Raw genomic sequence first — 14,658 nt, forward strand, 5'->3', positions numbered from 1 at the left:
AAAAAAAAAAAAAAAAAAAAAAAAGACAAACACATCCAAATCCAAATCCAAATCCCCCATGGATGGATGGATGGATTGATTGATTGACCTCCAAAAACAAAAACAAAAACACAAAACAAAAAAACAAAAACAAAAAAAATCCTGGTTTTAGTTGGTTTCTCTGCTTTTGTGCAGTTCCCATGGAGAAAGTTCTGCATTTTTTTTACTTCTTCTAACGTGTTCATCTTGATTATCAGGCGCAGGCATGCCTGAGTTTTTCATGTTTGTGTATGACTCTGTAATTGGCTGTTCTTTTCTTGCCTTTTTTTTTTTTTTTTTGTTTTGTTTGGCTTAGTGATGGGGTGGTTGTGCATAGAAAACTACTTACTGACTGCTCACCAGGCTTGTTCAAAGGGAGAGGAAAGCGCAGAGAGAGAGAGAGAGAGAGAGAGAGAGAGCGTAGAGAATGTTATGATTCTGTGAACTGTGATGATGATCCATTTCCCCCATAATGAAATGATAAACATTTAGCCCCCTACTGGCTCTGCTATTATTCTCTGTTCTACTTCTTCTCTATCTGTGTTGTCAAAACATTGAGACACCCACACGATGGAGCCAAGAATGGTAGCTTAGGAACTCAAATTGATTGATTGATGATGGGTTGGAACAACGTGGCGTTCAATTTGATAAGATTGGATAATAACAACATGTCCAAAGTAATAGCACATGTGGAGGCTGCCTGGTTATGGAAGTCTTTAAAGATATTTCAACGCTCTCTTCCATTTGGATGGATTGGGTTGGCACTTGTGTTTCTAATTAAGTAGGATAGGCTTTTGAGTTATTTATCATCCTTAGTTGGAATTCATTTTTTAAGAGTCCATGATTATTACAATTTTGGGTAGCCCCGTCATATATTTAATTCCAGATATGTTTGCAAGTGAGATAATTGTCTCTTCAACATAGCGGCATCCCTTTTTGGAAGACGGTTGAGCCGCGGTCTTTTGTTCCATTCTCAAGTCCCTCAACTTATGAATATAATCTCCTTCTTGGGTCCCATTTATTTAACAGAGAGGAGCATCTCTGACCCCATTTGTTCAACAGAGAAATCTCTCCCAACTCCTTTCTCATTTTATGTGCTAAATGAACATTTCTAATAGAACTTGTCTTAAAGTTGTCTCAAAGTTGATGCAGGACAAGTACAGATCACGTGCATTAAAGAATTTTTTTTAATAATGACAAAAACTGAAATATATTCTATTAAGAAATTAAAAAGTGGGAATGAAAAATCCATTTTCAAATAGGTGGGATAAGAGTAATCATATAAGAATTATTAATTAATAGGCCTTATAATCAAGTTCAACAATTAATTTATTTAGTCTCTCTAAAGTGTAAATAATGGATATGGTTGATGACATCTCATTCTAATCCATAGGAATAGTAATATCTCGGATCCCCATGTTTCTAAATTTCCCGTTTTTGAAATGTTACCTCACTGATGATTAAGAAAGTGAGCATAACACATAACCTTAACCCGATCCCGAATAAGAACTTTATGTCCACTTTATAAGTATGAACCTAGAGAAAAATGAAACAATCGTACATTTAGAGAGTCATATCACACCAGGAAACCATAAAATTAAACTTCCCATAATTATTTATTGACTTTGGTGTCCCTATACCCACGAACATCACTACTTCCAACACATGGGGCTCTCAATTGTATTTACAAATAATAATAATAATTTTTATAAGAATGAGAAAATAATTCTTTTTTAAAAAAAATGTTACCCTTAGCACCCTTAGCGATTATAAAAAAGTTTAAAAAAGTTTTAGTTTCAATATATAAATGGAAACGGTTTATCGACACATTATAGATTATTTTCAAACTTTCTAATGTTACTTTTGAAAATTCATGAGCATTTTTTTAAACTTTTAAAATCTCAAGAGTATTTTTAAAATAGCGTATTAATAAAGTTTAGATTTTTTTAATAAAAACTTAAAAGTATTTTTATTAATTTAGCCCTATTAATTAGTATTATTGAATTAATTTAAAAATATTTATTTTTTTTTTAATTTAAGTTTGAGACTTTTCCCATTTATAACTATTTTTTCTTTCTTGAAAATGAGAAAAATAGATGCATAAGTAAATGGGCCTTACAAACTCAAGCTTGCAGATCTGCCAAAGCTTACGGCCCAAACTCCGAAAAATAGAAAAATTAAATTTGGGATAAGGGCTAATTTCTAATTAAAATATTTTTTATTGGATAAATAGCAGAAAATTGACAGATTAAAAGAAAAATTAATTAAAACACCCCTCTACCAAATCAAACAAATAAAATTCTAAAAATGGGATCAAACCACCCTAGATGTGTTTTAACACCATAAATTGAACGTAAGACTTTATAAGATACTCGAGTAAAAAAGAGGTACATGGATAAATCGATACCACATCCGAATGAGAGCGATTTTGAAGATAGGATGACTAAGAAACACATAAAAGAACGGAAAGTATTATCTATACCAACAAAATGCACTTTTCTTTTTGGTGACTCAATCCTAAGAAATTCATAGTTAAATATGTTTTGCTTGAGCAGTTCTATGAGATCCTATATTATTTAAAGAGGGGAACGAAGCATTTCTTATAAGGGTGTGGCTCCGTAGTAGACACGTTTTAAAACCCAGAAGGGAAAATTCAAAGAGGACAATATCTACTAGTAGTGGGCTTGAGTTGTTACAAACTCTATGTTGGGCGACTTCCTAAGATTTTTTTTAAAACCTTGAGTGGAAGCCCAATAAGAGAAGCCCCATAGGGAAAGCCCAAAGAGGAAAATATCAGAAGGCGAGGCCAAAGATGATAATATCGAAACGTCAGAAAGGAAAGCTTAAAGAGTACAATATCTACTATTAGTAAGCTTACGCCGTTACAAATTGTATGTTGGATGAGCTCCTACGTAAAGATAAAACATATTAAAAAGTGTAGTATGTTTTTACATTGGATGACCTAAAAATTTTCTCTCGAAATCCACATGGATATTTTGTGTCCTTGAAGGCAAGTAGCAATTAAGCATGAAATGATAGAAGCTAAAGGAAAATGAACCCAACTTTCCCAAGATAGCTATGATTATGAGCACTTTTCCAATTTTCTGATGCACATTATTTTATTCTGACTATATGTAAATATATTTTAATGCACAAAATAATGGGACTTTTGAACTTTGGTATGAATATAATTGAGTTGGGATGTGACAGCAGTTGAAATATTAATGTTGGTAACTTTTAAACAATAACATTGCTGCTACCAATTGAAAATGTTGTCCCTTCATCACCACGATGTTTATATTATAAGGTATTGAAAAATACGAACAAATCTCTCGTCATGTGCTTTCGGTGCCGAGTAGTCGACGTCCTTAAAAGCCAGACTTTAAAAAGAAGTCTCCACGAATCTTTTCTATACATAACCTTATTGTATCGTTTTATCATACTATTATAACAATATCGTTTTCTATACCTAACTTTTTATTGCAATTTCAGGTCATGACACATTTATAGGGTAATAACTTTAAGATCGTTACATACTACTTCTAAGTTTGATTATGAGGTGACAATACATTTAAATCAATTAGAGCTTGACATGAAATAACAAACCATAGCATGTCAAATCAAAACCTAATTTTTTTGTATCGTCTTTTCTGTAATAACAAGTTAATTATACGTTATTATCTCTACAACAATTATTAAAACTATACTAAATAATAATAATATTTTTATTTAAGGAAATTTTTAATAAAAAAAATAATAATTTTTTTTAATAATCCAACTAAAGGTGTCTAAAAAAATAAAATTTATGATATAGATTAGGTTTATTATTTAATAAAAATTATTTTAGTTAAAAATTTTAAGATCGGAACAATTGAATTAGGTAAAAAAAATATCTCAACTGAACTTAACCCAACTCATAAATATCGTAGTTTTATTCATGTTTCATTCTGACAATTAAGAGGATATTAACCGAAAACATATATTTTAGTATATAAATTTAATTTTCTCTGATATGATAAAGCAAATAATTTTATGCATATTTAATAATTATTTTAATAGATTGTAAAATTTAATTATTTTTGTAAATTAGATTAGTGGCCACCATTATCTTATGAGCAAGCAAAAATGTATAAAATTCAAAGGATATTGTTGTAATTTAACTTCTTATTTATTTATTAACAGAATATTGCAACTTAAAATGCTTTTAAAACAACTTCTAGAAACTTGGTAGTTGAAATTGAATAAAACAACAAAGCTTATACCAAACCAACCTACCTTTATCACAAACTGATTTTAATAATAATAATAACAAATAAATAAATAAATAAATTCAAATATTATTTTCATATGTTTAGAAAATTTTGTTTATATATAATCTATAAAATTATTATAAATAACATCCTCTATGCTTTCTAAATTTTATTATTCATTTTTGTAAAAATATATATATTTTTTTTTTGAAGAATTTAAACGTTCAAGTGTGACGCTCAAGTAAAAGAAAGGTACTATGTTCGAACGAGAGTGAACTTAAAGATAGTTGGGTTTCATGAAAATTCGGAAATTAACGTGCTTAGCTCAGAATAAATCATCTTGAAAAGATCGTATCCGTCGTGGTTATATCATAGAGAAATGTCGATGCGAACAAGTTTCGTACTTAGATTTCAAATCATCATTTGAATTTTGAACGGAACTAATTTTAAATTTAAAGATATAATTTTATAAAAACAATAGAATTGAAAATTACACCAAATTGCAAAGTGACAACTACCCCAATCAGTTATCACTATCAGTCAGCAGCCAAAAGTCGAAATTTTTAATTGGTTAGTTCATAAAGAATTTGATATATGGATATTTATTTCCTTTTATAAATATATATTTTTTATATTAGTCAGACTGCTAGTTATTTTTATATTATCCTTAATTTATATTTTTTTTTGTATTTAATAATTTTATTTTTTTATTTTTATCATTTAATTTATATTAATTTGATAGGTTGAACTTATCCCGAGTTGAGATGACCATAGAGATGACAAAATAGTGATGGAGATGAGGTGCTTGCCTTCTATTTCAATCTCCCTTTATGAATATATATATATATATCTCGTCCGAAACAAAATAAAAAAGTAGAGATCAAAAGTGATATAAATCACGACCAAGGAATTTTCATACCTCAAACTCCAATTACAAGGACGAGAGTCAAGAACTACAATAGACCTTATACACTTATATTCAAGTTATGGTGAACTCATCAAAAGAAATTCTAGAAAACGTTGGAAACCTCCTTTATATGTTGTGCAAAGTTAAGCGGCACGAAATAGATAAATTAAATGCATTTAATGAACTCAGTTGAATTTATGAAACTAGTCCCAATGATGATTAATAAGCACATCTCATCCATTCTACTATTCAATTATAATTTAACTATTTGTTTAGCTAGTTTTAAATATAGGACTTAAAGTTATATATGGCAACCCACTTTGTTTATCATATTCCACTATTAACCGGCCATCTACAATATAAAGCTTTTGATTAGAGATATCAGATTTTGTAATTAAGAGTAAAATTTCTATTTTAGGTTGGTTGAAAATTAAGTTTTTCTTTGCAAATTATTGTGTTTAGAACTTTAGAGTAATTCGAGTGGCATTGATCAAACTTTTTGTCGAGTGATTTGAATCACGAGTTTAGAAACGAAATTTTTTACTCTTGATCTTAATCATCAAAGCAATCCGTTCCATACTTTCCGTGAATTTCCATATCAAAAAGTTAAAATTTAAAATTAACAGGTAAAATGATTACCTTTTATTAAAAAAAAAAATAACAATAATACATCATTGATGAACTTACATGTGATAACTTGAATCATAACCAAATGAAAGGAAATAGAGTGATGATATGAAATCATCTAAATTTGAACAAAATTTGCAGAAAGTTCAAACTTATTATTAGTGGGATAAGTCGGAAACAACAAGATTCAGGATGGATAAGCTTCAATAATGGAAGTTAAAGCAGGAAGAGCAATAACTCTGTATCGGGGAAACCCAGCTTCTTCCAATATGTTCTTCCACTCCTTCTCTGTCCTCTCTCTTCCATTGGTATGCGCCAACATTAACAGATCAAAATAGAATCGAGTATCATCAAATGGGCCATCTCCATCCGCCTTCAAAATCACTTCTACTAGAATCACTTTCCCTGTTTTCTCCGGTATCGCTTTCTTGCAGTTCTCAAGAATCCTCACGCACTCCTTGTCATCCCAATCGTGCAATATCCACTGTAATCACCCATTTCAACACAAATTACACCAAAAAAATTCGAACTTTAGGAAGCAATCAAATCAATCACCTTCATAAACACGGCATCGGCCTTGGGAATGGCTTCGAACATGTCCCCTCCGATGTGGGTCACTCCTTGATACGGCGGAGCTGTGCTGATTACGTGCGGCAGGTCGTAGTTGATGCCCTTGATGTGGGGGAATGCTTTGACGATTTCTGAGATGACGCCGCCGATTCCACCGCCGACGTCGGTTAGTGACTCAATCGAGCTGAACCCATCTTGGTAAACGGAGAGAACCGCTTTCATGATGACTTTGGAAGTGGAAGCCATGGCGTTGTTGAACAATTGGTTGAATTGGGGGTTTCTGGAAGCGAAGCTCCAAATGTCAAGGCCGTTGGCCTTTTGGAATTGGTCGCCGCCTTCTTTAACGCCTTGGGAGAAACAGAGCCATGGGTCGACCATCCATTTGTGAAGCTCCGCTAGCACCATCGGAGCGAGGGTGTGCTCGGCGTCACGAAGGAGCCATTTGGAGGAGTGGGTGAGTCCATAAAGTGGCTCTCCGCCGTCTGGTGAGTGATGAACGGCGAAGATGTTCCGACGGACCAACAGTCTCATGATGCGGGTGAGGTAGGAGATCTCCGGGGTGGCTAAGGGATCGGAGGCGACAATGGAGGAAGCAATTTGAGATAGCGATAGGGGAGAGGCATGAGAGTTGATGATATCAGCTAAGTGAAGCTCGACGGCGCATTTTAAGGCCATTGAATCAGCAAAACAGAGCATATATTTCCATATCTCTGCTTGGCCTTTAAGCAGCTCCTCTGTTTCCTCTGTTTCTTTGGTTGCCATCTCTCTCTGTGTCTCTCCGTTTCAATCTCTCTGGTTTTATTTTGTTTTAGAGAGAGAGAGTTGAGAATTATAAAATGGGGTTGGTGTAATGGGGGTGACATTCACAAAGGGTGACAATATTTATAATGATTTGTATTGGTTGCTTTTTCAAAGGTCTTATCTTGCCTTTTTCTGTCCATAACCAAAGGGTATTTATGTCATTTCACTTTTCATATTTATACACAACTATATAATGTATTTTAGTAAATGCTATAATTTTATTTTTGACTTTCATTTAAATCATGTTAACTCTCAGTGGAGTCAGCTTCCCACCCATGAAATTGCGGCCTTATGATCGGTGAAACATTTAGAACACCGTAATCCTTATTTCAAAAGTTACTCTAATATAACATTCAAAAAATAATAATAATAATAATCCCTCCTAAAAGAAAGCAGAGAGAGAAGTATTAAGTTGAGAAGTAAAAGATAAGTTAGAGAGATATAAGAGATTATAAGCTGGTAGATCTTCTATTCTGTGAACATCATCCAGAGATAGCTCTCTTTCCAGCTGCGCTCTGGTTTCTTGCAGCACCTCCTGATAGTTGCAACAATCAACAACTTCCAACACTTAGCGAATTCTTGATGGATTCAAGTTTTAGGGGAGAGAGAGGAGGAGCATACATTGAACTCCATATACGAAGCATGCATGGCAACCCACTGAGCATCCATCATTTTGAACGCTACGCAATATAGTATGTCGAATGCTTCTTCGTTTTCTGTCACGACCAAACGAAACGAAACGAAACGAAACGAAACCGAGTACAAGTTTAGCCATGAAAATATGTGTAAGAATCAATATGAAACAAACCCAGTACCTCCTAATAGTCTCACAAAATTGAGTCCTGGAAGGCACCTTGGTCTTTCTGTAAGGAATACAAGAGATGACAAGATTCAATTAGTTATTAGAACCAATTTCGAAATCTAGTAAATATCGTATGTTTTAACCCATTAACCCATTTGTCCGGAAGAACAAGGGAGAGTACTCACCACTACCAGATATTGTTGTTCTAACCCATTATGTATCACCGAAACTTTATAAGGAATGTTTCATTTCTCTCTTCAACTGATGTGAGATCTCACAATCCACTCCCTTGGAGTCCCAGTGTCCTCGCTGGCACACCATCTGTTTAACTTTGATATCATTTGTAACAGCCAGAGCCCACCGCTAGTTATGTATCACTGTCAGCCTCATAGTTCTAAAACGCATCTTCTAGAGAGAGGTTTCTACATCCTTATAAAGAATGTTTCGTTCTCCTCTTCAACCGATGTGGAATCTCACAATGTTGCTGGGAGGGGAATAGATTACACCGGCTATTTTCTAATATCTATGCCCCATCAAGAATTTGTGACCGAGAGCCCATCTCTAGTTGGCCTAAGGAAACCTTAACACATCTCCATTACCTTTTGGAAGGCCTATACCCCATAAAAATTGTTTATCGAGGCAATTGTATCGACTTCGATACGTATGCTATTCAGGCATTTGAACTTGCTTCAATCTCATCCAGACAGATCGAAGTGAGATGAAGAACAATATGGGTACGCATATTGGCCCAATGTTAGTTAGGGGTCAAGAATGTTGTATTGCTTTCTTTTGGGAGGAGGATAGCATCATGGTATCAATTCCCAGTTAAGCCTCTAATTGCTTCATCTAGAAAAGCAGAGCTCCAAACAAATAGGAGCGTTCAGTAGAAAACCTCAGACACACACCTGAGTTTAAATCCAACATTTGTATCAACATAAATGAAATGTTTATGCCAGCAACAGCAAACGGATATTCCCAAGTTGCTCGATTACCACCTTCCTTCAATAATAACCTACGAAAAGATGCCTTCATTTTTTGAATTTGTATGTGATTAGTGATAATTCAGGCATTAGGGAAATGAGACACAGAAAAACAGCAGGATACGACATACCGGAAACGTCCTGGAGAAAAACAGCAAATTTTCGAGCGAAATGAAACCGCAACCCCTAAGAAATCAGCTCACTGTGAGAAAAAAATGAACTTTAAATATGAAAAATAAAGTATTCATACAACATATGAACATACTAATATGAGATGTTGGTTTGGAGTGTACCTAAAGTCAGTGGATGGATTAGGTCCTTGCCAACCCATTTCTTTCCATTGCTCAGATACCATCCCTTTAAGCCCAATATTTGGAAAGGCAGCATCCCACAATGCTTTCAGAGCTTCCTGTCATCAATCAACGATTATTACCAAGACTAACAAGAACTCATCTCACAGCTGTTGAAAGTTAAAACCAGAAAAATACTTGATGTTCAAGTTGTTTCTCATCAAAAGGTATGGGAATACGGTCTTGTAGCCTTTGAAACCTTTCCTCCTGTTTGCATAAATCCCGTGTTAGAACAAGCGATTAGAAGAATAGTTCTATATAAAACTGCATTTAATCTAACTTTTAGAAGGTCTCTTCCAATAAAAAGGGGATCACAAGTTTTAAATTAATAACAGAGAAACCAATCATCCATCCATTTTGTGGGATCTCACAGTTGATTAGGGAGGAGAATGAAACATTCTTTATAAGGGTGTGGAAACCTTTCTCTAGCCGACGCGTTTTAAAATCCTTAAGGGAAAGCTCTAAACGGAAAGCTTAAAGAGGACAATATCTGCTAGCAGTGGGCTTGGGCCGTTACAAATGATATTAGAACCAGACACCGGACGATGTACCAGCGAGAAGGCCGAGCCTTGAAGAGGGTGGACACGAGGTGATGTGCTAGCAAGGATGCTGGGCCCTGAAGAGGGGTGGATTGGGGGTCCCACATCGATTAAAGAAGGGAACGAGTGTCAAATGACGCTAGGCCTCGAAGGGGGTGGATTGTGAGAACTCATGTCGGATGGGAAGGAGAACGTAACATTCATTATAAGGTTGTGGAAACCTTTCTCTAGCAGACGCATTTTAAAAACCTTAAGGGGATACCCGAAAGGGAAAGCACAAAGTGGACAATATCTGCTAGCGGAGGGCTTGGGCAGTTACACATATGGACATTCTCGAGAACACAAAGATCTATTGTTCTTTTCTTCAAACCTATAACCTCTTAGAGGGAGTAAAGATGCTCTCATCACTCAGCTATGCTCATGTTGGCAGGAACACAAGGATCTATTACAAACCAATGGCCTTTCCAAGACAAAAGCTACTCAAGAGGTAAAGCTTCCCTCACACTTACAAACCAACGTTTAGCCCATTCTACGAGTGATGTAGAATAGTACAACACAAAAAAACATGATAAATAACACAACATCAAGTCAATTACAATACCCATAGACCTTCCAACACTATTTTTACCTGAAGAGGACTCAACGGGTACTGAAGATCACTCTTTCTGTTGCCTGAGCGATTGAAAAGTCCTCCAATCCATGTTCGTGGTCCAACCATAGCATTAGCTACATTTACCACAAGCTAATTTGTAAACAACAGGGTGACACTGAGACATGGCGAGCATATAAAAGCACGTGTGAATTCCACAAAATCATAATTCTACAGCTTCATCTCAAAAACATAAAAAAAAAAAAAAAAAAAAAAAAAAAAAAAAAAAAAAAAAAAAAAAAAAAAAAAAAAAAAAAAAAAAAAAAAACAGTGCTCTATACTCACTAATACATTGAGCTAGCTGTAATATTACAGGGGTGGAACGATGTGACCATTCTAACTCTTCGTCACCCCTTCTCTGTCTCCAATATATTTCATCTTCATCAGCCTACAATAATTTTCCACAATTAACTGTCATAAAAACATCAGTGCCTAAGACTGTCAAAAACAAGAACACAATCATCGGATCTTCAAACAGTAGTTCCTGTTTTCAGACAAGGAAAACGACACGTCCAGCAAATTGGGAATGATCAATACATTGAATTTTAGTTTCAATCTACAAACAAATGATAAAGGGAGGTGAACACAGAGAAATTGATGGGTGGATTACTTCATGGAGGGAAGAGCAAGATGGAAAGCATTGCCTTCTCCTCCTGAATCTCATTAAGAAACCAATTTTCCTCCCAAAATGAAGAACAAAAGCAAAACCCATGTATAAATATAAACATAGGAGGAGAAGCTAAGAAGAGCGAGACATTTGAAAGAGAAGAAAATGAAAAGATTACAAGCGCAATTAAAGGGATCCTTTAGGCATAAGTTTATAATGTAAAAAAGCAGAGGAACATCATGAGCATTGAAAAAATGGGAAAAGGTAGAACTAGATGTCTCTTCAATGAGTAGCATTATTAGAATTAGAAAGCAACACAAAAAAACGAAAACCCGACAAAAGGCAGCAAGAAAGAAAGCAATGGGGGGAAGAAGAACAGTACTCGCTATGGCATCTGAGGGAACAAGTGGGCGGTGCAGAGAGGTGGTGGAGGCGGCGGTGGTAACCTTGACCGTCCTGGTATGTGGGTTCGGGCGGTGGGCACCACGGGAAGAAGGGGATTGTAGGGGAAACAATAGGAACCAGAGAAGAAGAGGAAGAAGATTGGATTTGGGGGAAGAAAATGAGTGACATTGAAACCAATCAAGCTCCTATCAAATTGCCTATTCCGTAGCACTCGGGGTTTTTCTTTCTTCTTCGTGTCTCTCGCCGCCCCCTCCTTTGGAAGTTCATGTGTTGTATGAATTATTATGGTAATTCATTTTCTTATTTGGTACGTTGCATACATCAAAAAGTTGGGTCCTGACATAAACTATAACAATGTTCATATTGGCTTATTAATTATGAATCTCAAAATTCTTATATTTTAGGATAAGTTTCAAGTTCATTCATTTACTTTCTTTTTAGTTTTTAAATTTAATGGAAGAAAAATTATGTAATGCATGCATAAGAATTTAGGATTTGAATTTGACATTTGATGACCATAATATTCTTATGTGATGCTTTGAGATCCTAAATCAGTTGGAGAGTGGAACAAATCATTATTGTATAGAAACCTCTCCATACTAGACACGTTTTAAAAATGTGAGGCTGACGGCGATACATAATGAGCAAAAGTGTACAATATATGCTAGTAGTGAGTTTGAGTTGTTAGTACCGAAGTCTGACACCGGAGGGTGTGTCAGTGAGGAAGCTAGCCTCCAAAGGAAGTGGATTGTGAGATCCCACGTCAGATGGAGCTAGCGAGGACGTTGAGCCCCCAAAGAAGTGGATTGGTTGGAGAGGAAAACAAATTATTTCTTATAACAGTATGAAAACTTGTCCTTAGTAAACGCGTGGCAATATCTGTTAGTGGTGGAGTACAAACTAACCCGGAAAGGAAGATGAACCCCAAGAAAACATGCATTTCTAGTACTAAAAAAAACTCTTACAAGATGGCTGATAATAACAAGAAGAAAACCCAAGACCGATCCTAAAATGAAGCTGTGAGAGAAAAGGCATTATTAATATATGATACACACAGCCCAAAGATAGCTAGAAATCTGATAAAATCAAGGAACAGGGAAGGACTTGTGGCTGCACATGCACTTGTAAGCCAAGGGACAAGTCTCCGAGTCTTCAACCGAAGAACAAAAGAATCTAACCATCACAAGCCTGCATGGCGAGCACGACCCACAAGCGTGAGAACAATCTGGTAACCTCGACCCTGCAACTTCCACCGTCTCGCCCCTCACTCGCTTTGAACTATTATCTGCATAACCAAAAAAGTGACTTTTTCAATAATGGGCACCAAATGAATCTACTTTTATCATCTGGGTTTGTTTAAAAATGTGATCTTTGTATTGGGTTTGAGCTAGATTCTTACGAGACGGGAGGTGTCTGGCGGGCATGGCTGTGGGAACTTGAAGGAGGACAACGAGAAGAACAGCGACGACCAGAATTGAAGCCTTTGTGGGTGTCATTGTTTCTTTCAATTTTGGTTAGAAAGTTGGTGAAATTGAGAGGATGAAGCAAAAGGGCATATAAAGGGCAGCTCATATTGAAGCGAATCACAGGAAAGATGGTGGGAACTGGGTTTTGTTCATTAGAGACTCACATGAAGAAAAAGAAGGGTTTAGGGTTTGATTGCGAAACTCGAATTTCATGTGGTTGGATGAGACTGTGTTGATGTTGATGAAAGAGTGCATAAAAACTGCTCCATTTACGTGAAATTGGGTGCAAGTTCTTGGCTTTGGGTGTCTGTGGGCATTAATGGAGTGGGGGTCTTCTAAATTTTGTCACATCGTTCAAGGTTGTGTTGTAAATTGTAATAAATTGAGCTGTGGTTGTAAGAATGATTGTCGTGACTGTTTCAACCAAGGGGAATATTGTCATTAAATTTTCATTATGATTCCTATAATGAATTAGTAAGTCACGGTTATAATTATTCAAGACTGTGTTATTTATACATGACATGTCAAATCTCTCATACTTCCATGTTGTATTATTTTATTATTTCATTTAATAGGACCCTTTTGCAAAAATTATGTCTACTCATACTAGATCTGAATCATCTCAAAATATATTATAGGAGGGACCAAGTAGGTAATTCACTTTCACAAATATTTCAACCTGTTTTCAACTATTTTCCTCGCCGTCATTTTCTAAAACATTTTTTCTCAAAACATGGCTCGAGCATCGACCATACGTCTGAATTGTTCATGGATTACGATTTTTACCCAACTAACTTGTTTCCTAGGCTAGAATAAATGACATACAATTGTTATACGGCTGCCTAAAAGAGTGTAATTATGACACGAGATAGTGAGGTGACAAAAATATAATCCTTGTTTTCAACTCCGTTTATCAGAGAGAAAAATCTCTACTCGAGCTAGAAGAACGGAAATTTATGTGTATTGAGAAGATTTCCTTCTAGGTTATGGGTGGCTAGGCATATAGGCATGACTGTTTGTCAACGTTAGGCCACCACACCGATTATCCATTGGCTGTCGCTCTTTCATGTGGAAGATAACGACCTCTCAGCCATTCCTTACTTAAAAGCACTTGCTTTTTGTTGCATTAGGAGACGACTATGGGAGACACACCTAATCTACCTCACTTCATTTCTGTCTATAAAGACATAGCAAGTCAACTAAGAGTCCTATTTTTTATTAACCCAAACTCTCTCTCTCCTCTTTAATCTTCTTTTTCTCTCCGGGTAGAGTTGATGGGGATCTCACAACGATTGGAGAAAGGAGCGAGTGTCAATAAGGACACTGGGCTCCGAAGGGGGGTGAATTGTGATGTCCCACATTGATTAGGGAGGAGAATAAAACATCATTTGTAAGAGTGTGGAAACCTTACCCTAATAGACGCGTTTTAAAGCTTTGAGGGAAAGCTTGAAAATAAAAGTTCAAAGAGACAATATCTACCCGCTAAGGTTGGAAGGTTACCCAAAAAAAAAAAAAAAAAAAAAAAATTCATATAATTTATGGAGGGGTGCGATTCATCATGACCCTCATGCTTTCTCCCTCCTTTTTGCACCCTTTTCATATGAAAAAAGTTACCTTTTTTAATACTCCAACTTCATCATTTACTTCAATCACAAGCATCTTAGCAGAGGATGCTCTTCTGTTCATC

General features: G+C 35.6%; 2 protein-coding genes across 2 annotated transcripts; both read right to left on the bottom strand.

Moving 5' to 3' along the window:
* Nucleotides 1-5,846: 5,846 nt before the first annotated feature.
* LOC111469616 (xanthohumol 4'-O-methyltransferase-like) lies at nucleotides 5,847-7,229 on the bottom strand. Its single transcript, XM_023114950.1, has 2 exons — nucleotides 6,358-7,229; nucleotides 5,847-6,286 (listed from the first exon to the last, which is right to left on the bottom strand). Exons 1-2 carry the CDS (start codon nucleotides 7,132-7,134, stop codon nucleotides 5,990-5,992), a joined length of 1,074 nt encoding a protein of 357 aa, XP_022970718.1. The 5' UTR covers nucleotides 7,135-7,229; the 3' UTR covers nucleotides 5,847-5,989.
* Nucleotides 7,230-7,555: 326 nt separating this feature from the next.
* On the bottom strand, nucleotides 7,556-11,261 carry LOC111469645 (ELMO domain-containing protein A). Its single transcript, XM_023114979.1, has 10 exons — nucleotides 11,104-11,261; nucleotides 10,779-10,881; nucleotides 10,473-10,570; nucleotides 9,444-9,512; nucleotides 9,249-9,364; nucleotides 9,087-9,141; nucleotides 8,881-9,001; nucleotides 7,989-8,036; nucleotides 7,795-7,889; nucleotides 7,556-7,708 (listed from the first exon to the last, which is right to left on the bottom strand). Exons 1-10 carry the CDS (start codon nucleotides 11,203-11,205, stop codon nucleotides 7,556-7,558), a joined length of 960 nt encoding a protein of 319 aa, XP_022970747.1. The 5' UTR covers nucleotides 11,206-11,261.
* Nucleotides 11,262-14,658: the final 3,397 nt, after the last annotated feature.

The sequence above is a fragment of the Cucurbita maxima genome, unplaced genomic scaffold, assembly GCF_002738345.1.
Source record: "Cucurbita maxima cultivar Rimu unplaced genomic scaffold, Cmax_1.0 Cma_Scf00041, whole genome shotgun sequence".
Taxonomy (NCBI): domain Eukaryota; kingdom Viridiplantae; phylum Streptophyta; class Magnoliopsida; order Cucurbitales; family Cucurbitaceae; genus Cucurbita; species Cucurbita maxima.